Source organism: Sminthopsis crassicaudata, chromosome 6 (assembly GCF_048593235.1).
Source record: "Sminthopsis crassicaudata isolate SCR6 chromosome 6, ASM4859323v1, whole genome shotgun sequence".
In the NCBI taxonomy this organism is placed as follows: Eukaryota; Metazoa; Chordata; class Mammalia; order Dasyuromorphia; family Dasyuridae; genus Sminthopsis; species Sminthopsis crassicaudata.
In genome coordinates this window covers 206362211-206388704 of record NC_133622.1, presented here as the reverse complement: position 1 = coordinate 206388704, position 26494 = coordinate 206362211, and the positions used below count along the sequence as shown (strand labels likewise).

Genomic DNA, 26494 nt, shown 5'->3' with positions numbered 1-26494 from the left:
TGAGGCAAACAGGGTTAAGTGACTTGCCCTGGGCCACATAGCTATGAAATGTTTGAGACCAGATTTAAACTCAGGAAGATGAGTTTTTCTGACTTCAGATACTCTGTTCTCGGTACCTCCTAACTGCCTAAAACAGCAACAAAGAGATATGGTTAAGCAAAATAAAACAGCCAATTATCCATATCTAATAAGCTGCACCTCATTCCACACCTGTAGTTCAAGAACTCTTGTTAGACAAGAGTTACAAATGTTTACGCATTGCTAAAAAGGTCTCTGAAATCATCAGTATTCCAAAGATTTGCACTGTTGTTTTCCACAACACTGCAGTCCCCATAAACATTTCTCCCCTACTTTTGTGTGTTTAGCTTTGCATCAGTTAATTCAAGCCTTCCTGAGCTTTTTGAATTGTTCTTATTTGTCATTTTTATGGCACAGTAATATTCCATTGCATTTATATATCATAATTTGTCCAGCCATTCCTTAAATCCATGCTGCCACTTTTTCCCTGAGAAATCTTTCAGCAACATGTTCCCTGGTTCAGGGGAAGCCCAATAATTGCATCTCATTGAGTTCCAGGAACATCAGTATACGGGTACCTAATACTCTCTGTTCCTCTTCTTTTTTACCCATTCTCCCATCAGATCTCCTGGTCATAGATTGATAAAACATCAGGCAAAAGGCAGAAATACATAGCATTGTTCAGTAGAATGATTTGAAACCATTTGAGCAAACTTATGATCTCTTAAAGGCAGAAGTCTCCATTTCCTCTCAGCTGGATCATGCTACTACAGAGAAACACTGGGTGTTTCTACCAGCCCTCTTCTAACACACTTCCCTCTTTAATTAACACCCCATCGTGTCCAGGGTTTCCTCTATGAGCACAATGACAAAGAGTACATTTTTTCTTTATTGTGTATTTGTAAGAAATTACTAAAGAAATCAGGGGAAGTACTAGTTCTGCAATATTCTTTGGGGAGGGACATGAGTTTGCTTTGATGTCATATTCTCTTGGGGCTCTCTTGGCTCAGAGAAGGAAATCATTAATGATTCTTTTCCCAGGAGTATACTTCACCTATGATTGTTGAAGGCTTGTCACAATTATCAAAATAATTAAGTGGGGGAATCTGATAAAATACTTCAATGTTACTATTTACCCTCTCATTTATTCTTACTGCTCCCTCTAATACTTCTTACTTTATGATAAAAACAGAGGGATCCACAGAAGTATAATTTCAGACAAGAATCTACTGAAGCAGCCGATCAATGGCTACTGTTCCTCAAAACCGAGTAGTTCAGACAATCAGTCAATAGCATTTATTAATGCTCACTATGTGCCAAGCATTATGCTAGGTGCTCAGGATACAAATAAAAGAAAAATCAGTCCCTCCTTGCCTTCAAAAGATTTACAATCTAATGAATTAAGTAAGTCAATGCACTTTTCATCTCTGTATCCTCAGCACTGTGCCTTATATGTAAAAGATGCTTAATAAATGTTTATTAAATTGAATTAGAAAGTTATTTCTTACATTGAACCAAAATATATTTTCTAGTTTCCAGTCATTGCTTTTGGTTCTGTTCCTACACAGAAAAGAATAATTTCTCTTTTATACATACCAGTCCTTCAGATATTTGAAGATATTCAGCAGTAGTTATGGTATATTATATTGGAGGATTATTATTTTCCATGATCTAATTATTCTATTTCTGTTAGTTCAGTCCAGGATTACATTAACGTTTTAAGTAACCACGTTAGCACCATTGGTTTTTATCTAACTTATAATCAAATAAAACCCTCAGATCTTGTATAAGACCCACTGTTAGAACACATATTTTCAGTCCCTTTGCTTATACAATTCCATGCACAGCTTGCCATTTGTTTGGGGTGTGTGTGTGTGTGTGTGTGTGTGTGTGTGTGTGTGTTGATGTGTGTGATGGACGAGGGTGACAAATGCAGGATGACATTCACCCTTTCTAAGGTTCATCTTATTGCTTTTATTTCAATGTTCCAGCCTGTCAAAATGATTTTGAATCTTGATAGTTTCATCTGTGCTATGAACTCTCTCTCCCAATTTTGGGTCTGTGAATTTGCTGAGTATATCTTCTTAGTCTTCAACCAAGTCTCTTTTTAAAATACTGAAGAGATCAGTACCAAGGACAGAGCACTTGACTAGAGACAGCCTTCAGGTTAGAGGGACATGATTCAGAAGTAAGATCACAGAATGTTAGGGCTAGAAGGAACTTAAGAGTTAATTAATAAGCCTTTCTCCTTCACTTTATAGCAAAGGAAATTGATGTTTAGAGAGGAGAGGTTATTTGCCCAAGGATGTGAATGTGACAGTGAGGAGACTAGGACCCTGGTCTTTCTAATTTTATGTGCCATCTTATTGTTAATAAAAATTGTAATGTTCAACCAGGACTTATTTTACCTCCCTAGACTATCACTCAATCCACTTGGCTGTCAGGGGAGAGTTTGTCAAATGCTTTTCTGAAATAAAAATCTATGTATCGTGCCTGTGGCATTTTCGGATCTCCCAACCTAGTAACCCTGCCCCAAATGGAAATGGTACATTCCTGTGAAAATACAATCTAGAAACATAACCTAAAGCTAAGCAGAAATGATGTTTACATTATTCACATCAAAGCAGAATTTGGCCTGATTTTGTATTGTCAGCATCAGTCTAGGAGTAACTCTAGAGCAGGTTAAGGCAGGGCTAAGACATAGTATATAACTTAGCCAAAAGTAACAGCTAGAAAGCCACAGGAGCTGAGTCATATATGGGGAATTAGCAGAACTGTTCCTTTGAATTTTGAGGACAAAGTCATAGTCAATGATACCCTACCATTAGAGGGGATTTCTAGTCTTAAAACACTGGTCTTGTAGTTAGGAAGATTCATTCAATCCTCCTCAGATACTCCTGTAGGATTCTGAGCAAATTCCTTTACTTCTCTCAACCATATTTTCTTCATCCATAAAATAAAGATAACCAACTTCAGGATTGTGGTAAAGAGTGAGATAATATTCAAATACTTTGCAAACCTTAAAAGCCTGTATAAATGCTGCTATGATTATCATTATCATTATTATTATTACATGACTCTTTAAGATTTACAAATTACTTTCCTTATATCAGTCTCTTAAGATCAGAAGTAGAAATATTACCATCCATGTTTCTAGATAATGAAATTGAGACACAGAAATGAAATTACTTTCTAATAGTTATGTGTCAGAGGCAGATTAGAACCCATGCTGGTTGGCTTCAGATATGTTATTTCCACTACACTAAATTACTTCTAGAGCTTCTCCTAGATTTTGACTCTAGCTCTCAATATTAGGGAAAACAGAGGGCCATGAATGATATAAAGAGTCTAATTAGGGAGACAGGGTTGACATTCAGAAGCCCCAACTTAGTAGAAGGCATGAGTAGAAATAGACCCCAAGTGTAGAAAGGATAACCTGGGAGTCAAGAATCAGGTAGGAAATGTGGCTCACTTTATGAGCCATGGAACATCATTGCAGGCTCTAGAGGAAGCTGGCAGTTGGTACAATGTCACAGCAAGAGATCCCTTGACCGTTATTCTCTGCCCTCTTTCTAGGTATTGAGAAGCCTTCTTTATGTTGATGAAAGAGGGCTGGCAGGAGTAGACTGCCCAGTAGATTATCTATAGCTTGGCAGATGTAAGCCATCACAGCAAAAGACCATACCTCCAGGGGGCCCTTGCAACTCTTTGATCCACAGGAGTCTATAAAGGGCAACCTCTGATAACTGTTTCCATCTCTATCCTGCCTACAGGAGCCCAGCCCTCATTGGCTGCTTTATTGTGGACAGGCAATATTTCCAGGAGATCGGCTTATTGGATGAAGGAATGGAGGTCTATGGAGGAGAAAATGTGGAGCTGGGGATCAGGGTGAGTTTGTTTCTAGGGAGTAAGGACTTAAGAGAGAACATGGGAAATGAAGAAATGGAGCAGAACTGCCCTGTGGGCAGAAAGACTGAATGTCAAGGACATTCAAAATCTCACCCAGGTTGGCTGGAGCCCAGCAGGTACAGGGGGTGTTTGTGGGCAGCTCATGCCAACAGATAGCCCATTCTTCCTAGAGGGATGCAGTAGCAGCAGCCTGCATGAAGCTGAGCAAGGAAAGATCCTCCCGACACCTGGACTCATTTAAATGGAGGGAAATTGCTTTGGAGGCAGCTGGAATGCACAGGATTATTGGGGAGCTAATATATTCATAGAGTATGGTGGCTGCATAATCACCCTCATTTCCCCTGCTCTCTCAGCCCTGGTCATTTATTCACCATTTGCCAGCCTGGGTATCTCATTCCATCACGGCTCCTAGATAAAATGCTCACCCCAAACATAATATTGTCCTATTGAAGTGGCTGGCGGGGATTGGTGCTAGAGGCAGGAGGTGCCTCCTGTTGCCTATGTAGAATGGGTAGAAATGACCGGGTTTGTGTCGGGGAATTAGATTTGTGAACTCTGCTACCATCAGGCGTGTGAGTCAATCATGATAAGCCAGAGTTGTGTGGCTTTTCAGTTCCTTGAATTTAAAGCGACTCTGGTCTACAGGCCCATGTGCAATACTCTATGTGCGTGGTGAAATAACTGAGGAGAATTCAGTGCTGGGGGTTTAAAGGTGCTATGAAAACACAGGATTCCTTTCCTTCTTGACTCTTCAAAATCCTTCATTCCCTCTCGCCAGAAACAAAGTGTTATTACAACAGTGGCATTCCCACGCTGCCCCAGAACCAGCTGACAGTTGGAGCTAACAAAAATGGGAGATTTTGACATCTCTGTTCTATTCTGTGGCATCCGGCCTACCCCAATTGAGAGCAGTAAAAGCAGCAGCCCAGTGACAATATCCCCTTCTGAATCTGACTGGGTGACCTGAAGCTGCTTCCTCAGATGATTTATCTCTAATTTTCCTCATATATCCAGTGATAACTCTGTGACCCATTGCATTATTGTGAGTTTTGAAAGTTATAATGATGGAAACATTTTGAAAAAGTGCAAATTCCTCACCTGTAAGATTGTTATCATAATAACATTTTACTTAGACCAATGTCAATTAACCATAAGCCCCACTTTCTCCCTTCCTCCCATACATATCTGGAATCTACTTTAGAACTAAAATGTTTATTTACTTCTTGGCAGATAAAACAGATGTTGCAGAATTCATGTCTTATACTCTTAGGACAGCCTTCAAGCCTTCGCATATAAATTTACTGAGGTTTTTTGTACATTTCTCACAATCTTGTTGTCTATATTCCCAGCATGTTAAAAGCAGCAAACTAAAATCAGGGATAGGGCATAATACATGTGGGCTCATCAGTGGTAGTAGGGCAAGTATCAGGGGGCAGTAATGGAGGAGACAAAAAAACTATACTGCAAAAACTCAGACCAGCATCATGCACCCATTAAGTGCAAGGTCAAACTTATCAGAAGGAATCCCATTAAGTGCAAGATCAAGCTTATCAGAAGGAATCTCTGTGCTCCATGATACAGAATAGGAGTGATATTCATAAGGATGACCTGAAGTCATCAAGACAAGGTTAAATTTTTGTTCTCATTCCCTGGTGAAAGAAAATAATGGATTATGTGATGTTCTGAAAGATGTTGATCTCAAATGGTTGAAGTAAAACAATTTGATAGTTTAAAGGGATAATTCTTGAATTTCTAAAACGAGGTAGGCAGGTAGCCATATAGCATCATCTTTATTCTGCTCCAGCACATCATTGACTCTAGACTGAAAAAGGAACATACCCTAGATTTATGGCAGCAAATTGGTAGATTATCCTGTGTATCCACTGAGGAACTCCGAGACTAAGCACAATCACAGTTATGGTACTGGGCAATAATCTGGAATAATCCATGGGTTTGTGGATTTATGAGAGTGTCAGAGATGGGCTGACATGCCTATACTCCAGATTGCAGCCCTGTAGTGTCAGACTTTAAAAGTGTAATGGTACCATGTAATGGCATTGGTTTTCCCTTTCTGATACATACTATATTTAGCCTTTCCTAGGCTTGACGAGTTTGAAGGAGGATCTCAAGCTGGATGGACTGGTTTTATCAACTAGCTGCATGCTCCCATTTCTACTATTAGCTTTCCTGGCCAATTCAAATGTCGTACTAAAGATTGAAACGATCCAAATCCAATTGTAGTGATGTATTTTTTAGAGTCATAGTATCTAAGACAAAGACATACACACATAGTTTGTAGAGAAGACCAAGCCTGAACATAAAAAGAGTTTTGTTCAAGTCTGCCTCTGACATAAACTGAGTCAATCAGTGAAGGAGTATTTATAAAGTGTTTACTTACTGTGATAAGGATTGAGAATGCAAGGACAAATAAAAAGACAGCTTTTGTCCTCAAAAAGTTTCTGTTCTAATGGGGAGAAGACAATAAATAAAAGGAAATTGATAAATTTTAATTAAGTTAATTAATCTCTCTTAAATGGAGATTCTGGGAGAAGTCATCTGATCATATATTTTATATTTTCCCCAATTACATGAAAAATAATTTTTACATTTGTTTTTAAAACTTTGAGTAACAGATTCTCTCCCTTCCTCCCCACCTCCAACCCCTTTAAGAAGGTACATGTGAAGTTATACAAAATATTTCCATAAGACATGTTATGAAAGAAAATGTAGGTAAAGAAAGTTTAAACAAAAGTATGCTTTAGTCAGTATTTACATACTTTCTTTCTCTGGGTACGGATAGCAGTTTCATCATAAATCCTTCAGAGTAATTGCAAATCATGATATTACTGAGAAGAGCAGATTCTTTCAGAGCTGATCACCCCATAACATTGCTTTTACTTTGTACACAGTATGTTTCACTTTGAGCTCATGAAGGATTTTCCAAGTTTTTCTGAGAACATCCTGTTCATCATTTCTCGTAGAACAATAATATTCCATCATGATCACATACTGAAATTTATTCATCCCATTCCTCAGTGATAATCGCCTCAAATTCTAATTATTTGCCCTGAGAAGAGAGGTAATATGTTTTGTACATATATGTCCTTTTTCTTTATTTTTTAATCTCTTTTGGAATTCACAACTAATAGTGGTTTTGTTAGGTTAAAGGATGTGTGTGATTTTATAGCCCTTTGGGCATAGTTCCTATCTTTTGATCATCTATCATTTATCATAGGGAATGTCTTTTTTAATAAAATTGATTCAGTTTACTATATATTTGAGAAATGAGGTTTTCATCAGAGAAACTTGTTTCAAAATTCTTTTCCCAATTACTATTGCTAACTATATTTCCCCACATTTATTCTATTCTCTCACTCCTTTTAGCTTGACCCTCCCTCCTCAAAAATGTTTTGCTACTGATTATCTCCTCCCCTATGCTCTCTCTTCTCCCCCCCTTCCCACATCCTCATTCCCCTCGTACTTTCCTGCAGGGTAAGATACATTTCTATACCCATTTTGAGTATGTATGCTATTTCTTCTCTGAACCAATTTTGATGAGAGTAGTTAACTCATGGCCCCTTCCTTCCCCTTCTCCTCCACTGTAAAAGCTTTTTCTTGATCTTTTAGATCACGTTTAATTTTTCAGAGCAAGTCTCTAAAATTCTGAATTACTCATGACTTACTCATCTGTATGGGTGGATAGGGAGTCTATACTAAGAATTTTCTGTATTGATGAAATTTCAGATTTAGAATTCTTTCTCCATTCTCTTCCCCCAAAGTACTTAAAATAATCATATTTCACTTTAAACTTCTCCCAGCGGATGACTGGGGTTTTGCCCCTTAGATCCCATATCCCTTGGCTGATTGGTTATGTTTTAGTCATGTCCAACTCTTCATGACCTCATCTTGGATTCTCTTAGCAAAGATATTGGAGTGGTTTGCCAGTTCCTTCCCCAATCTTCATTTTCAGAAACTCCAAGATTTGCCCTACTCTTACCTTTGTGCCAAATTGTATATCTGGAGGGAAATTGAAAAGGACATTCTGTAAAGGAAAGGCTATGGAGGGAACAATAAGAGCAGCAGATTATTGTGCAGAATTGATGAAGGTCAGTGAATTGGTAGCCATATGAATTACAACTACTGCCCTCATTTTCCTTTGCCATGTCCACATTATCAGGGTAGAAAAAGTACTGGATTTGAAGTCACAAGGCCTGGGTTCAAATCCAAGCTCTACTATGTAATAGTAATGTAATTCAGGCCTGTTCGAATATATGTTATGTTAATACATAATATTATATAATCTCTGAGTTTCAATTTCTTCATCTATTGAATGGAGGAGTTGGACTGTATATCCTACATCATCCCTTCTTGGTCTGAGTCTATAACTCTAAGAATCTGTTGAATAATGAAAATAATTTAAAAAAAACAATAATGACAACAATTATAACAAGAATTCAAGACACGTTTAAGCTATATTGTGCTCACTTCACTGTTAGGAACAACTCATACAAATATGAATGACTTAGTCCTTGTTACCTTAGAGTTCATAGGATATTAAGTGACCCAGAAATCATAGAATTAGAACTGGAGGAGACCTTACAAGTCATCAGATCCAACCCCTTCATAAATTAGGACTAGGGTCCAGTGACTTTGCTATGTTTGCACAATCAATCAGTGTCAGATACAGTATTCATTACTCAAGTCTTCCTGACTCTCTCCATTGTGCTATGGAGCTACATGAAACATGCCCATGGATAACTAGGATAGAAAATATAATCTAAGCATAAAAGAAAGCCATCCATAAGGCATAGTGCCTTTGTTCCCAAGTGTGGCAATAAGAGACTTAAAGAAGTGAAATTTGATCTGAGACCTAAAGATCTGTGTATTTTCAGTAGCTGGAGTTGGGAAGGAAGATATTTATAATGATTAATTAGAAAAATGTCTGGCATATAGTGGGCACTTAATAAATATTTATTGATTATTGACTAATGATAATATTTCAGTACTTTAAAAGATTAGTAATTTTTATTAATAATGGGCATTTTATTCTTTGTTGTTCCATTGCTCCAGATGTGTCTGACTCTTTATGAGCCCATTTGGGGTTTTCTTGGTGAAAATTTTGGATTTGTCATTTCCTTTTGTAGCTCATTTCACAAGTGCAGAAACAGAGGCAAACAGAATTAAGTGACTTGTATAAGGCTACATAGATAGTAAGTGTCTATGGCTGGAATTGAATTTGTAAAAATGAAACTTCCTAATTTCAATCCCAACACACTAAACTGTTCCATCTATATGACTGATTCCTTTACCTCTGGAAATCACAATTCCTTTGTGTCTTAATTTCTTTGGTGAACAATGTCTTAACTGATGTCCTATTTTCAGGGAATAAGACTTTATGAACTTGCTAATAAGGCAAATAAGTCTTCACCCCTTGATATGAAATTCTCTGGCTTCATTGCATTTGCTGAAGATTGTGTTCCATTAGCATAGTCTCCCAGAAGTCAGGATAGAGACTCTGAGCACTGCGGTACTAGAGAATGATTATAAAAAACACTCATCATCTATGACTTTTATATGATGCTTTATAATTTCCGTGTTTTCACATGTGTAACTTCAGTTCCTTACATCCATGAAATAGGTAGGCCAGATGTCATTATCCCCATTTTATAGATAAAGAAACCAAGTCCCAGAAAAATAAAATTAGTTTCCTCAAATCATAAAGCTCTTTAGTGGTTGGAATTCCAAAAGCCCAAATCTCTTGACTCTCAACCCAAGCCCTTTAATTCAAATACTGTGTCACTTTTGAATTGGTGGTACAATCTCCATTTATAACCACTACCTTCTGTTTGTACTACAGTCAGACTTATCACCTTGAACATCCTTAATTCAAAGAGTGTGCCATTGGTCATAAAACCTGGTCTATTAAGTAAAAAAGAGTATATGGAACGGTATGATAGAAAAAATAATGGTTTATAGCATTGATTGTTTTAATGCTGGATCAATATTATCTGAGATGCTATTGAATCTATGACCCAGAAAGGTCAAGGAAACCAACATTTCTGCTATTTTGTGTTCTGGTTTGAGTGACTGCCTTAGGATTATTGAGTCCACAAAGACAATAGTGTTCCTTGGCCCTTGACTAGGTTGTGATGTAGCATTGCAGGGAGGACAGTCACTGATTATGATGGAATTGGTCATATAAATGAAATCTAATTCTTATGGTGGATGGCCATTTGAGTATAATTGCCTTTTGTCAAGAATCTAGGTTCTCTGAGTCAAACATTCTAGAGGACCTGATTGATTCTGTCTGGTTTGTTTGTTCACTTTTTACATCATAAATACCATTTCCCCCCCAAATACATATGAAGTCAATTTTAACATTCATTTTTTTTCAATTTTGAGTTCTAATGTTTTTGGTGTTGAAATCAGTATTTCTTAAGAAAACAGATGATTCTAGTCATCCTTATTTAAAAATGATAACACAAGTGTCCTCACCATTAGAAGGCTGACCATAAGGTGAGGAAATTATTTTCAGCCACAAAAATTCATGAAGATCTCTCAAAGGGGTTGTGAACTTCAGTGGTTGAGGGAGCATTCATACTGAGTCTTGAAAGTATTGAAATACACAAATTGAAATATAATTCCTTTACCATGTTAGCATTGAACATCATTAAAATTCTTTATGAAAGTTTTACCATTCCTCCAAAAAAGAATAGCTGAGTTATAGGGAATGTGAAGGCAGCATTTGCAGGCCACAGGCATAGCAACATCTAATGTCGAGAAGCTTGTAGGAAATGGTCCATCTCAACAATGAATTGATGATTCAGACCAGTTACAAGGATCTTGTGATGGAGAGAGCCATCTACACCCAGAGAGAGGACTGTGGGAACTGAGTGTAGATCACAACAAAGCATTTTCACTCTTTTTGTTGTTGTTTGCTTGAATTTTATTTTCTTTCTTATTTTTTCCTTTTTGATCTGATTTTTCTTGGGCAGCAAGATAATTATATAAATACAGATTTACATATATTTATATGTATAATATATTATATATAATATACATATATTGTATAAATTTGGATTTATATATTTTACCATGTTTAACATATTATATTACTTGCCATCTAGGGGAAGGAGTGGGGGAAAAGGAGGGGAAAATTGGAACACAAAGTTTTGCAAAGGGCATTATTGGAAAATTATCCTTGCATATGTTTTGAAAATTAAAAAGTTTCAGTAAAAAAAATAAAAAGCCAAATGGTCCATTGTACTACTGTCAAAGAGTTGATTATCTTGCTTCCAACCACTAAGGAACTCTGGGATTTGAGGAAATTCATTTCACCTCTCTGGGTTTCAGTGTCTTTATCTGTAAAATGGGAATAATATCTGGCCTACCTATGTCTCATAGATATGAGGAGCTGAAGTTACACTTGTGAAAACACCTATCATTAAAGAAGGAGACATAGATAAAGGGACAGATGATACCTGATAAAAGAGGGCAGCTCTGGACTCATGCTTCTCTACATGAATCTTTAAGGAAGGCTTGTGTTCCGTTAATATCATAAGAGTTTGGCAGGAATGACTTTGAGTTATAGGATCAGTAACAGCTCTATTATTTAACAGATTTGGATTTATGTTATTTAGATAGTTCCTGAGATTCCTTCCAGTTTTTAGATCCTGTAATTCTTTGACCATTATTTAAGACTATTTCTATTCTCTCAGATATAACTAGGTCAGAATATTAATGTCCTTGTAGTCAACAGTTGCAGAAAACTAACAGAAAATATGGTGGTTGATTACCATTCAGAAATGCTGTTCTATGAATGGAAATCTGTTACATTACTGTAATAGGGCATATAGGTGGTAGGGGGTAGATGTACTTGGTAACAACTATCCCTTCCTTACTCCCTCTCTTCACAATTCCAGAGAAAATAAGCTGTTTTGTGGCAACTGGTAGCACATTGAATAAAGTGTTGGGCCTGGAGTCAGGAAGACCCAAGCTTAAATTTGACCTCAGATACTTAATAGTTGCATAACCGTGATTAGGTGGCTTTTAATCATTTTCTTAAACATAAAATGGGGACAATAATAACATTAACCTCCCAGAGTTGTTGTGAGGATCAAAACGCTTAGTGTAGTTCTTAGCATGTTGTAGATGCTATATAAAAGCATATTTCCTCTCCTTCCTTCCTTCCTGTTACATGATGAAACAATCACTTCGTCTTTGGAAAGGAAGGAAGTATGTTATTTGACCTGCAGGTGGTAAGTCAATTTTTTCTGAGTAGCCTACTCCCCATTCCTGCTCCACCTTCGTCTTTCCTGAGTCTTTTTATTTCTCACAACAATTATTACAACTACAACTAAAAAACAAAAAACAAAACAAAGAAAAAAAAATCAAGTTCAAGGACATTTTAGAAAATATGGTTTTCAATCTACTGAAAAAATTACCCAAAGTGTTTGTTGTCTAGAGTCCCCATTTTATTATGTTATAGGATTAGACAATTATCTGGTTTTTAAAAAAAAAACTCTAAGTTTAGAGATTGTTTTAATTAAAGCTAATTTCTCCCTGAAACTGCCTTCTCTCTTATTCTCTCTTTCCCCTCTTTCTGTTTCTTTGTTGATTTGAGTATATTTCTGAATTAAATTGTATGCATGTTAGAACACACTCTGTTGAAAATGAGGTGTGTGTGATGGCTATTTCTCCACCCCTTTCTCTTTTGCATTGACTTCTATTTGTGCATTCAAAGTGAGTGAAATATGTTCACCTTTTTTTTTTTACTTTAAGATCATAAAAAATGTAACAAAACTACTGTAGAATCTTTGCCTTAACTCTTTTTCTGAACCCCAATGGCATTAGGTTTCTGAAGAGACATATGTATTATTCTCTTCATGTACGAAACAAACATCTTATCGAGAATTCTACAGACCCACTGATGAAAACAAGAAAGGCTTTTCACTCATGATCCAGGTGCCGGGAAATAGACACCCCAAAAAACACCTGAGCATGCCTTTAGTACCTCTGCCACTGAAACACAAACCCCTCCCTTGATTCCCCATTGACTGGGTGCTACAGAGATTACAGCCTCTCCAGAATGCCCAATTCCCCCTCCTGAGTAGGCTTCCTCATCCAGAATTATATCTAATAGAGTATTACTTATTCCATTTTGTGTCTTTCTTCTAGAGGTTTTGTTTCCTTTGTTCCATGTCAGCCTAAACTTGAGATTCCATTTCTTAAGTTTCAGTTTCACTTCTCTGTATTTCTCTAATTTAAGTTTGTAACTCTATAGAAATTAAATCTTCATCCAATTCTCATGACCATTTAGAATGCAAATACTTTATTCTTATAAAAACCCTTCCAATTGTTTACTTGTATTTACCTTTTTATGTTTCTCTTGACTGCCATGTTTGTATTTTAATGTTTCTGCTCAACTCTAATCTTTTCATCAATAATTTTTGTAACTTCTCTGCTTTATTACAAATCCATTTTTGCCCCTGTAGGATTATTCTCAGTTTTGCTGAATAAGTTATTTTTCATTATAGGACAATATTTTTTTACCTTTTGAACTAATGTTCAATGCTCTTCATAATACAATCTACTAAATATTATGTGATCCTAAGTGTCTCATAGTACTTGAACTCTTTCTTTTTGAATACTTGCAGTGTTTTTTCTTTGGCCTGGAAGCTCTGTATTTTGACATTCCTGGAAACTTTCAGTTTAGGGTTTAATTCAGGAAATATGTGGATTTTTTTTTTCTACTTTCATTTTGCCCTCTGATTGTGGACAGTGTTTTGTTTGTTTGTTTGTTTGTTTGTTTGTTTTTTGTTTGTTTTTTTCATATTTTCTTGTAATATGATACCCAGGCTTTTTTTTTCTTTTTCTTTTTTATTTTTGTAATGATTGGGTAATCAATGATTGTTAAATTCTCTCTCCTTGTTTGTTTGAATTTTTTGCTATTTTTTCAAACCTTTGGTTCTGCTTTAATATTTCTTTTTGCCTTTAGGGTCATTAATTTCTGGTTTGTCCATTCTGATTTTCAGTGTATTTGAGTACATTTCTATGACTTTTGTGCAAAACATTATTAATTCTCTTTCTATATATTTCCAGCATAGCACTCATTTTTTTAATCATTTTTTTAGAGTTCTCACATCCCTCCTAATATTATTTTAAACTCTTTATTCCTGGCATGACAATTGCTCTTCATCATCTATTTAAAATTTATCATTCCCATATCCTCATTTATCAGTTTGAGATTTTGTGTTAAGACCAGGTTCCATACTTCTGGAGTCCTGCTATGACCTTGTAGGATCTTGGGCTGTCTCCTCTGAAATGCTGTTGCTACATGTTTATGTATTAAATGTCATTTTCTTCTAGGACCAAAGGGAAGCTTGACCCAGGGATTTTCAGTGTGATCTGTGGCACAGTTTGTTTCCAGTCTTCACAGATTCCAGATCCCAGTTAGGATCTAGGATCTTGGGAAATTTTCTGGCCCCAGCCCTTGTCAGCTTGTGAGAAGATATAGAAGTTTAGAGCAATATCACTACCCGATTCTCTATTTTTGGAGTCTGAGGACTAAATCTACAATCCTTTTCTGGCATCAGACAATGTGGCTACTGACAGCCTACCCTGTTCTAGACCTGGAGGTTGAATATTTGAATCTTTCCTGAGATAAGAGCAACAGAACTGTAGCTTTTTATTCAGTTGCAACCGAGTCTTTGACCCTATTCATTGTCTGAAGACTTGAGTTTGTGATTTCCTCCCTGTCAGGACAGTGGAGCTTGGGCCCTCTTCTAAAGCACAGGCAGAGTGTTTAATCCTGTTCTTATCCCAGGTGAATCTATGATCTCTCTGTTAGAGTTACAGAGCTTGGACCCTCTTCCAAGTTAGGATCTGAATCTGTGATCCCTTAGAGCAACAATTAGAGACCCTGTTCTTAGCCTAGGGTCAGGGTCTAAGATTCTAACCATCTCTACTCCATATTTTTTTGCTTTGATCTATATGTCAAATGTTGATTTTGTGCTAGAAAGACTTCTTTCCTTTCCCACCTGAGCAGGCATTTTCTTAAATCTTTGTTGAGGTAGTTTTTGGGCTAGATGAGTTGTACTCTTCCTCCTGTACCACCATCTTGGATAATCTCCTTCAATAATGGATATTAATTTTTATGCAACTAAAGAATTTAGGACTACAACGTTTTCATCATTGCTGCCCATGAAAAGCAATTGGTTCAGATATAAAACGGAAATCTGGGAAGCAAACAGTTGGTAAACAAAATGGTAATAGAAAATAGAAAATGTATTCTAGACCATAGCTTAAACTATAAAAATGAAAATATTCTGATCAGTTATAGAATATGCCTAGCAGGGCTGGTTGAGAATATATTTACTTGGAGTCTTATGTATCTACCGAGCTGAAAAAGAAATGTAAGAAAGAAAACTATCAACAAAAATTTCTCAAGCTAAGTGAATTGATTAAATGATTAGGTATGATGTAGGAAGAATGGTAATTGAGGCACTTTAGAGTTTATAAAAGATGAAACTCAATAAAGGATGCAGAAATCCATCACCTCAAATATCTACACATAAATTCAGAAAGTATGTATAACAAACAAAATAAACTAAAGATCCAAGTTAAATTTAGCCTCAGAGGCCACTGAATCAGAGCCATGAGTAGAATAAGTCTTTGGAGAGGTGTATCTAATTGAAAAGAAAAAGGAAGCAAAAGAGGAAATAATAGTGGATTTCATTTTGATGAAGATCAGTTGACATTGAAATCAATGTGATTTTGTCATGAGTACACTAAAAACATCCTGTACAAAAAGAAAATATACTTCATAAGATTTGAAAACAGACCACAAGCTCAGCAAAAATATTTGATGAACAGTGTTTGGAGACCACAATTATCCAAACATCTACTGGAATTCTCTATCAAAAGCTGAGTAGCTAATAATTTCTTGACTTATCACATCTTCCTAATATTTTTAATTTTCAAAGGATGGCAGAATCAAAAAAAGGAAAATTCTATTCTGGATTTTACCAGCAAAAATAACTGGTTGCTGGTGTGGAAACACTGAGAATCTTGGCTTGAGATTACCATTCCATTTCTGAATTTTTAATAGAAAGGGAGAAGAAAACTGGGTGTGGTTTTTAACATGTAACCTAAATATTTGTGAGGTTCAAAGAAATAATAGAATTCCATGGAAAACTTGACAAGAGAAGTCAGCCTAGGAATCACAAGATGCTTTCAGGAAAGAAATTCTGATGATTTAAAGAGAAACAAGTCTGATGAAGAAGAAAAAAGGGAATTGCTTAAGAAAAATAATGTGGATATACAGGACACTCATCAACCAACTTGAACTCTAAATAGATATGAAACAAAGAAGGAACCAAAGCCTAAGCCAGGCGAGTCTGCTATTTCAATTTTAGAATTGGAATGAAATGGATACTGATAGAATATCTAATACTTAACTGTAACTTAGTGGAGAAAAGGATACTGACTAATGATTTTCATTGTAGACAACAAGATGGAAAAGTGAATAGAGTGATGGATTTGGAGTCCTGAAGCACTGAGTTTGAATCCTGGTTTCTAAGCTATAAGACTATTGTAAAACCACTTAACCTCTCATAGCTCTTTCCTCATCTGTAAAATGGGGATAATAAAAACATCTGCTTCCTAAACTTCTTATGAGAAACAGGGGAGATAATATATGTAATATATTTTGCAAACCTTAAGCACTCTGTTAAGGTTGTTGTTATTAATTACCAATTATAACAGCATGTTTCAGGAGACCCACGGCTTCCCTGCCTCTTTGATGGCTCTGCTGGCATACCATTCAGAGAAAGCCACTGCTAAGGGATGACTTATGCGCTTAAGACACTAAGAATCAACATTAATAGCCCAAGCTTTAGTCTTTTGAGACAATTAAATCTCAAAGAAGGTTATACACATTTTAATGAAAAAGCAACCTAACTTATACGAGAGATATTGTTGCTCCTTTAGAGGTAATTTAGAAGAATAAAGACAAAGAAGTGACATTCTCCTGTAAAAATGGTGTCAGGAATGCTAAAGGTTAGAATGAGGTGAGGAAGAAATGGAAAACAAACCTATTATGTAAAAGAAAAGATCAGAGAGAAGAGAAGCCCCTCATTGAGGAAGATTAGATGATAGAGACAAATGATGGAAAGAAACCGAGCTGATCACTCATTCTTTTATTTCTGTTTTCCACTGAGAAAAAGGATGACCTTTAGACTAGAAAGGACAAAACAAAATTTCATAATAAGGTGTTCCTATACAAGATAAATAAGGCAATAGTGAGACAGCAGAGAGCTGCCCCTTTTAAGGTCAAGTCACTAATACTAGGTGAACTGAAACCTTAGTCCTAAAAAATTGATAGATGTGATTGCTGAGTCACAATCAGTGACTTTGAAAACCTATGGAGAATAAGAGAAGAATTTCAGAACGGGGGAGACATAGTCTTTTTTTAAGGTGGGGGGAAATCGCCTAAATAAACCATAAATGAGCAAATTGTGCTCTTTGGCAAAATTCTAAAAAATATTATTCAAGGGATTATTGGTGATCATATTTTAAAAAGTGCTGATGACAAAAAGCTAGCATGGCTTCATCAAAAAGCAAGGGATGCAGGATAAAACTCATTTCATTTTTCTGTGACGAACTTACTAGAGAGGAAGAACAAGGAGAATGCCATCAATATAAGCATCTAGATGGCACAATGGATTGAGTGTTAGACCTAGACTCAAGGAGATCTAAGCTAGCTTCAGATATTTATTATCTGGACAATTCACTTAATGTCTGCCTCAGTCTATAAAATGGGGTACTAATAGCATCTACTTTCCGGAGATTGCTGCAGGAATCAAATGAGATAATATTTGAAAAGCACTTTGCAAGCCTTAGGGAGCTATATAATGACTAGCTTATTATCCCATAACTTACCTAGATTTTAGTAAAACTTTGAAAGGCCTTTTATCCCATTCTGATAGACAGATATGAGTTATATTATAACAATTAGGTGGATTCAGAATTAGTTTGATGAATTGACTCAAAATTTAGTCAATAATTTTTTTTCCTTATAAACTTAGAAGGAAATCTCTAACAAGGTGCTTCAGGGATGTGTGCTTGATCCAAGGTCACTTAACATTTTTATCATTGACTTGAATAAAAGCATAGGGCATGTTTATTAAATATGCAGATAAAACAAAGCTTAGAGCAATAGCTAGTACAGTGGAAGATATTCAGGAATCAAAAACACCATGAAAGGCTGAAACCTTGGGCTAACTCTAATAAGAATAAAGATACCAGAAAGTCTTATACCTAGATTCAAAAGGATCATTTTATAAGAATAAGATGGAGGGGGTTTGTCATTGGTTCCTATAAAAAAGATCTGAAAGTTTTAGTGGACTTCAACATCAAGATGAATCAGTATGATATAGCAGCCAAAATCATTAATATAACCTTAAGTTGCATAAAGAAGAACATAACACAAAGACGTAAGTTTTCCACAGCACTCTTCTCCCATCAGATCATATCTAAAGGGTTATCACCCATTCTGAGGACTTTAGGAAACAGCTAGGTAATTACAGTAGGAGTCTTAATCCTAGAGTTAAGAAGTTATTTTTCAGGCTTCTCAATTGTGTCTGATTCTTCATGATCCAATCTGGGCTTTTCTTAGCAAAATACTGGAGTGGTTTGCCATTTCCTTCTACCGTTCATTTTGTAGATGAAGAAACTGGGATTAAGTGATTTGCCAGAGTTCATACAACTAGTAAGTTCCTGAGGCCAGATTTGAACTCGAAAATGAGTGTTCCTGATTCTAAGTGCTCTATGTACTGTTCTACATAGCTGCCCCAAAGTTAGAAAAATCTGAGTTCGAATCTAGCCTTAAACACTTATTAGTTATGTGACTCTGGGCAAATCAGTTAACTTTTGTCTGAAGTTGTGTCAAATGCAAAATGAGAAAGTAACATCGATGTTCCAAGGTTATTGTGAAAATAAAAAGAGATAATGTTTGTAAAATTCTTAGCAAGATGGCTAGTACATAATAGACACTTAATAATTGTTCCCTTCCCTTTCCCTTAAACTGTAGATTATCTAGTGGATAATAATGAAGATGTTGGTACCATATGAAAATGGATTAACAAACAGGAAATACCAAATGTGGAGAAGAGAAGCCTTGGAGGAGAGAGATCTTCCAATAGAGTTTAAATATCTGAATGGCTGTCATGTGGGAAAAGAAATGCATTTTCTCTTCTTGACCTTTGTAAGCAGAACTGAAAGCTACAGATAGAAGCTTCAAAGAAACAATTTTGACTTGATATAAGAGAAGAAATTCTTAATGATTAGAGCTATCAAATAGTGGAAAGGAGTATGTCAAAGGTTAGTAGGGTTGACCACTTGCTGACTATATATTGTTATATAGTGTGTTCCTAATCAGAATGACTTATTTTAGATCCTAGCTTCTTAAACTGTGTGTCACAACCTCATATAAGGTCATAAATTAATGTGAAATTCATGCAACTATGGATCATTGAATTATAATTTATTATCAGTAAGTGTTTGATTTGCATGCTTATTTTACATACCTCTATATCTGAGATTATGTAAAAATTTCTCAGGCAAAAAAGGGTCATGGTGAAAAAAGTTTAAGAAGCCCTGGTTTTGAGATCCTTGGCTTTTTTCCTAACACCAAATTCTGGGATCCTTGGTGGGATTTAGTCTCCACTGAGGTGGCTAATATGTCTAGATGATTTCTTTACAGGCCTTGACTGGCCCTGGAATGTTTGGAATTCTGAAGTTAGGAAGCTATCCCTTATGTGTTCAGGAAGTTCAGAACCATAGATAGCTCCTGGCTACTACCAGATTATGCCATTCTCCACTGATGCTCTTAAAGCTCTCTTTTCTTCTGTTTATCTTGGCTTCCCTCATAACAGTAAAAATTCCAACAGAGAAGGTAATGAAGTCCATTAGAGACCACAGCTTCCAGGTAAAGGTAGATGGTCTGTGCAGATTCCTGTTTCAGTGACTTTAAAAAAGTACTTATAAAGGATATTTCTGAAACACTGTCCCAGCAACTGTGACGGGAAGAAAGAACTGCAAAATGTAAATGTGTCCATCAAATAGACCCAGAAAAGATTCTTCCTCTCCATTTCTCTTGAGACTAAGACAATTAAACACTCTAAATTGGATTTCAGTCTCATTCATTAAATGCTATGCTTCTTCTGGCCAGCTCAAGCATGGTATTGGGGAGCTCTCATAATGTCATCAAGATAGGAGAAAAGCCTTTCCTTATTTTCATTTTCTTGCATCTTTAATCTTAAGCTGTACTTTTTTATTGCTCATCATCCATAGCTTTGTAGCTGCGCCTACAAAATATAAGTAGACTAAATCAAACGCATGTTATTTAGACTGTGGTTTCCTGAGGGCAGGAGTTACCAAAGAGCTCTGAATATGTACAAATTTCAAATCTATGAAACAAGCTTAGATCTTTGCACTCCCCCTCCCAAATCTCTTCAGTACTCAAAGCCAATGGCAAGATATATCTGAACAGAAATGTTCACTAACAGTTGAAGACACATAACTGAGGCTTGAGAGAAAAGATAACTAGAAAGACACCAGCATAAAAGTAATTATTCAAATTGTGTGAATTAATGAAAACACCCTGCTCTTTCTAAGCTACAGCTCATGCCCATTTTAAAAGGCTACCAAAATCAAGGGCTCCTTTGCAAGAGTTTAGATAGAATTTTCAATATACATTAAAGAGAAGTCAGCTGCTCATTCTCATTCTGCCTTTTCATCCCACAAGGGATGGTAACACTGAAAAAATAAAATGTTGGTCTCCAACTAAGCACCAGTATCTTCCAGTTTCATTAGGAACAGGAAGCAAGGAGGGTAAAGACATCAGCAAAAACTTGAACAATTAGGGAAAGCTTCACAGGAGAGGATGATCTTAAAAGATGGATAGCCTTCATATTGAATTTTAAGAGGGCAGCTGAATGGCTAGTGGATAGAGCACTAGGTTTGATATCAGGAATACTTATCTTCCTTAGTACAAATCTGGCACTTACTAGCTTTGTGACCCTGGACAAGTCACCTAACCCTATTTGCATCTGTTCCTCATCTGTAAAAATGAACTAGGGAAGAAAATACTTCAGTATCTTTTCCAAGAAATACACCCTAAAATGGGTCATGTAGAGTTGGACATGACTGAACAACCACAAAAGATGCTCTTGGCTTCTTGTCTCTGGATGGTCATGTCTAATAGAATGCAAGTTTCTTGAAGGTAGGGACTATTTAAATTTTAGGGGGTTGGTATCTTTATTACCTAGCTCATTGTTGGTAAATAGCAGGAATTTTACACACAGACACACACAGAAACACATGTGTGTATGTATTTATGTGTATATACATGGTTTTGTATGGAGAGAAAGAAAGAGAAAGAGATGATAGTGTTTCAAAGTATGTGATCAAGAGTAAACATGGCATGTCTGTCAAGAAATGTAGAAATCATTTTGACTTAACATGTGTGTATATGTTGGGGCCAATTACTGGGAAAAAGGCAGAATAGGGGATCTTATAAAGAGTTGCCTGGAAACCCCTCCCTGGGAATTTAGATTTATAAAAGAGGAAATGGGGAGAAATTGAAGGTTTTTGAGCAGGTAGTGACATGATAAATATAGTATTTAGGGAAGATTATCTTAGCAGCTATAGACAGACTGAATTGGAGGGCAGACAAGCAAGCTATCTAAGAGGCTGTTTCAGTAATCCTGGCTTGAGGTAATATGGGTCTGGACTCAAGTGATAGTGGTGAGTTTAGAGAGATAGATTCAGGAAACATCATTAAAGAAATATCAACTAGAATTGGTGAGTGTTTGAACATGAGGGGTGTAGGAGACTGTCAAAGATGACTCTAAGACTTCTAACTCAAAACATTTTGAAAAATTATGGTTCTATTGACAGGATGAAGGCAATTAGGAGGAGGAGTTAGCCAGGAGGAGAGGATTATTTCCATTTTAAATCTTTTGAGTTTGAGGTGATGGTATGAGTGGAGACATTTAACAGGAAGTCAAAGTTACATTCCTGAGGTCCATGATCTCTCCTGACAGGCCTGGAAATAAGACCTATGATTTATTCCCATAAAGGTAATAGATGAAACTATAGAAATGGATGAAATCTCCAGGAAAGAGGATGTAGGACACTCTTAAGGTCTCTCTCAAGAACTTTAGCATTCATTGTATGATAAGAGAGACACTGGCACGGGACTACCCAGCATGGCGTGCCCTCATCGGAAAAGCAAAGCAGAATTAAATTAGCACAGAATAAATGTGAGAGGTGCAAAGTGAGAGGATCCACCCCACAAGTTCCTAGGGGCTGTTTGTGTCCAATCTGTGGCAGAGCATTCAGAGCTCGGACTAGTCTGATCAGCTCAATTGGACACACTAACTGGGCTCTAACAGAGATGCCATTTTGGTACCCTTCAAGGATGAAGGATAACAACTAACCTTTTTTCTTCCTAGTTTAAGGACCAGTTACAAAGCATCATGAGTCTAGAGATGATCAAGTCACCTTGTTTTATCCCCTTCCTATATGGATAGGCTCAGAATTTGAGAGAGATTGGTGATTTCACTAAACACTTGCCACATTTCTTTCCCCAGAGCCACTGCCCTGCCTCCCTGATTGGGCTCCCTTCGGGGTGCAAATAAGGGGAGTGAGATATGGATGGAGGCTTTTATTAGATACAGTCCTGTGCACCTGGGTAGCAAGGACAGGCAGGGAAGGGGCTTGAGGTGACTCCTGCAGATGAGGATTTTTTTATGCATTGACTCTTCCATTCTTACAGTAGGAAAACAGTTGGTGTGTCGACACACTCAGGTAAAATAAGTGACTTCAGTTATTGTCCTGATCAGACATGCACAGGTAGATCTATCCCATCTGTGGGCTTCAAATGAATTTCCCCTGGCTGGCCTGAAGCAACAAGGAGTGAGAGCACCACCTGGGGAGGGCTCTGGGGTCAATGAGATGGAGTAGGTCCTCCTTACACTTAGCCACAGGAATCATTTGGGAGCCGGCCAGAATGGGGCTAGTGCATGTGGGCATGATTGGTGTTTTGCTCATAGGAGGCCCCTGAAAGCCAGAAAATGGCCCTGAGAGGGAGTCAGTCAAGCCTCCAATCCAGATTTTCCTATTATGGGGTGGCCATTAGGCTCCGTCTGAAATCAGGGAAGGAGTTGGGGCATTTTTTCAAAGTAAAACAGTCTTTCCCTTATTTTCCTCATTACTTGACTACACTGCCCCCAGACACATAAAACATTCAGCCACATCTCAAATAAATGATTTCTGTCAGGTGTAGAGGAACCCCAGGTGCAGCTATTGGTGTGTTCAAGTGGATTGTAATACTGAATGGTTCCTTTTACCCCTCTCCCCATTCCTCCCTCTCTCTCCCTCCCTCCTTCCCTGTTCTCTCTCTTTCTTTCTCTGTCTCTCTCTCAGTGTTTCTATCTGTCTCTCTTTCTCCCTCTCTCCTTCCCTCCCTCCTTCCTTTTTCCTTTGTCCCTTTTTGTGTTTCTCTCTGTCTCTCTCTCTCTCCCTCTCTCTCCCTCTCTCCTCCCTTCCCTTTCCTTCTCTCACTCATTTTCTTCCTATCTTTCCCCTTCTTCCACCTCCTGTTCCTCATCCTTCTATTGTTCTTCCTTTCCCTCCACTTTTCTTCCCCCTTCTTTCCCATCTTCTTTTCCCATCCCCACTTGAGCACCTAGTCAGGAAGCTGTTTGTGTCCAATCTGTAATAAGTTGTTTCTTATTACCTAGAGGAATATAACATAAGGAAATACCCTTTAATCTTTGCATCTTCCAGCCCTAGAAACTAGAATTATGCTTTAAATATAGTGGGAACAAAGAAATTGCTGTTGAAAAAAGTAAATAAATGAACAAATGAATGAATGAATAAATAAATATAGGATCATAGATTTAGAACTAGATCAGACATGATCATTTATCCGCTCTAATACTCTTATTGTACACATGGCACAAAGACCTTAGGTGATTTGACCAAGTTCACACAAAAAATAAGTGGCAGTAGCAGGGTTTGAATCCAGATTTTCTGACTCTAGATCCAGAACCTTTCCTAGGGTACCGTGAGGCCTTTTGGACAACTGTGGGCACGTCTATGAGCGCCACTGAGATGAGTTCTTATCACAGATAATGAAAGGAAGGGCTGACAAGTCTGTGGAGACACTAAGTCATCATCTGCTCTTAGAGTTCGTGATCTAAGGGAGAACAGCTTCAATATCTTATGATGTAAATCCAATTTATTTTAAAAATTACTGACAGATGGGTTAAATGACTTGTAGATGGTCATATACACAGTGAGTGTCAACGGAAGTGTTTAAAACCAGTCACTCTTGATGCTCAGCACCCTAGACAAAGAACTGTTGAAAAAAGTAAATAAATAAATGAATGAATGAATGAATATAGGATTATAGATTTAGAACTAGATCAGACATGATCATTTATCCGCTCTAATACTCTTATTGTACACATGACACAAAGAACTCCCATCCTTGTCCCAATCTATGAATACCACTGGATTTCCACATTTTGCAATGGATGAGAAAATAGTCACGCTTGACTTGGAGCTAGCTAGACCTGACCTTGGGACTAAGAAGGAATAGCTTCATCATCCCACCTCCTGCTTGCACCTCATTTTGGCTCCATCCCCTGAGAAATTTGGTTCTTGAATTTTTAAGATTATTTTTTGTCCTAGAGAGTTTGCAAGCATGTTCTTACATGATCCGTGTCTCTAAAGGCAAGTTAGAGTGCTGGGCATGGAATCAGGAAAACATTAGTTTAAAATGGCTTCAGAAACTAATTGTGTGTCACTGGACAAAGTCATTTATTAATCTCTGCATCATATTATTCATCTGCAAAAAAAAAAAGGTGATAATAACAGTATCTACATCCCATGATTTTTATGAGGATAAAAATGGGATAATGTTTCTATGGCCCCTAACATATAGTAGGCACTTAAAAATGCTTATTTCTTCCTCCTTTCTCTTCCACCCCTGTCTTTGTCTACATTGAAAACCCACTGGCTGGCATCTGTGGTACGTGAAATGCTGCCTCAAGCCAAGAAGATAAACCACATGACCTCTTTGTGCCTCTTGAGCCCTCCCTGCTCAGAGAGGAGATGTAAAAATTACTGAGAACTTCCATAAATGAGGAAAGGAAAGTATTAAAGCATCCCACTGATCCTGACTACTCAGAGGGCATGGAAGCACAGACTGTGGTTGAGGAATCAGTGATTCTCAGCCCCAAGAGTTGTCATGTTGAGTGAGGGGTTGTCAGGCCTTGGTACCCCCCTTTTCCCATCACAGCCCACCCTCATCAGGTGGTTATGGAAGCTTCCTTCCTTCTGTGGACTGAACGATTATCCCAGTGCTGCCGCTTTCACACTGCCCCTCCATGTTTACCAAGTGAAGCCCCAGGAGCCCAGACCTGCCATTTCCCATTCTCAGACTGTCATTTCTAAGTGATGGTTATTTCCACAAAACAAGCTGCCTTAGGTTGGAAGGGGGAAACTGAAGCTGTGAACACTGACTTTTCAAAGTGTCAGTAACACAATTGGGTGTCAGTCACAGCACCTGTCAAGTCCGGGTAGCAGCTTCTATTTTAACACCAGGCATCAAGAAAAATAACAGAGCCCTCATTCTGCCCCACTCCCCCAGCTAGTCAGCTTCCTCCCCATCCCACCTCCACCCTCCCAGTCAGCCTCTGAAACCTTCTACCTTGTTCCTATTTGAGAGATAAAAATCTTCCATTAGAGGGAAAAGAAAATAGGATGTAATAGGGAGGGAGGGTGGATTTGATGATCACTTGGGAAGGATACAGCCCTTTGGTGTTGGGTCTCATTGTGTGGAGTTTATTTTCCCTAGATTTCTCTCTCTTTTTTTTTCCCTGAGGCTGGGGTTAAGTGACTTGCCCAGGGTCACACAGCTAGGAAGTGTTAAGTGTCTGAGACCAGATTTGAACTCAGGTCCTCCTGAATTCAAGGCTGATGCTCTATTCCCTGCCACCTAGCTGCCCCCTTTTCCCTAGATTTCTGCTCTTTGAAGAAGATCTAAGGACTTTGCCTTTGAACCTAGGACTTTATTCTTCCATGATTTTATAAAGTTCTCCCATAGTTGTAACATATAATCCTGAAGGCATTTTCACTTTTCTTGGGTCTGTGCATTCAGAGATCCGATACCTGCTTTCCCCTTACCTTACTTACCTCTCCTGTCACTGCTATTAAATCTCGCTGTTTCTATACCTCCTTTCTTTCTTGTTCTCTTTGTCTTTTTTCTACATATTACAGAACACAAGAGACAAGCGAATATATGGTAATGTACCAGATGAAGGCTATGGAATGTACACATAAAAGAAAACTCCCAACTTCACACTGTAGCATCTTTAACTTGGAAGCTTGTCAATGTAGCAGCAGAATCCATCGCTGGATTCATAAATTCATTGAAGAATCATAGAATCAAAGATATAATCGGAGGGGAGCTCAGAGGCAAGCTAGTCCCACG

At 37.4% G+C, this 26494-nt stretch overlaps 1 protein-coding gene across 1 annotated transcript in view; it reads left to right on the top strand.

Moving 5' to 3' along the window:
• GALNT18 (polypeptide N-acetylgalactosaminyltransferase 18) overlaps positions 1-26494 on the top strand; it is a 419096-nt gene that overhangs the window by 296171 nt on the left and 96431 nt on the right. The window contains exon 6 of the mRNA XM_074275778.1: positions 3792-3906. Within this exon, the coding sequence (XP_074131879.1) occupies positions 3792-3906 (115 nt within the window). The remainder of the gene's footprint in view (positions 1-3791; positions 3907-26494) is intronic.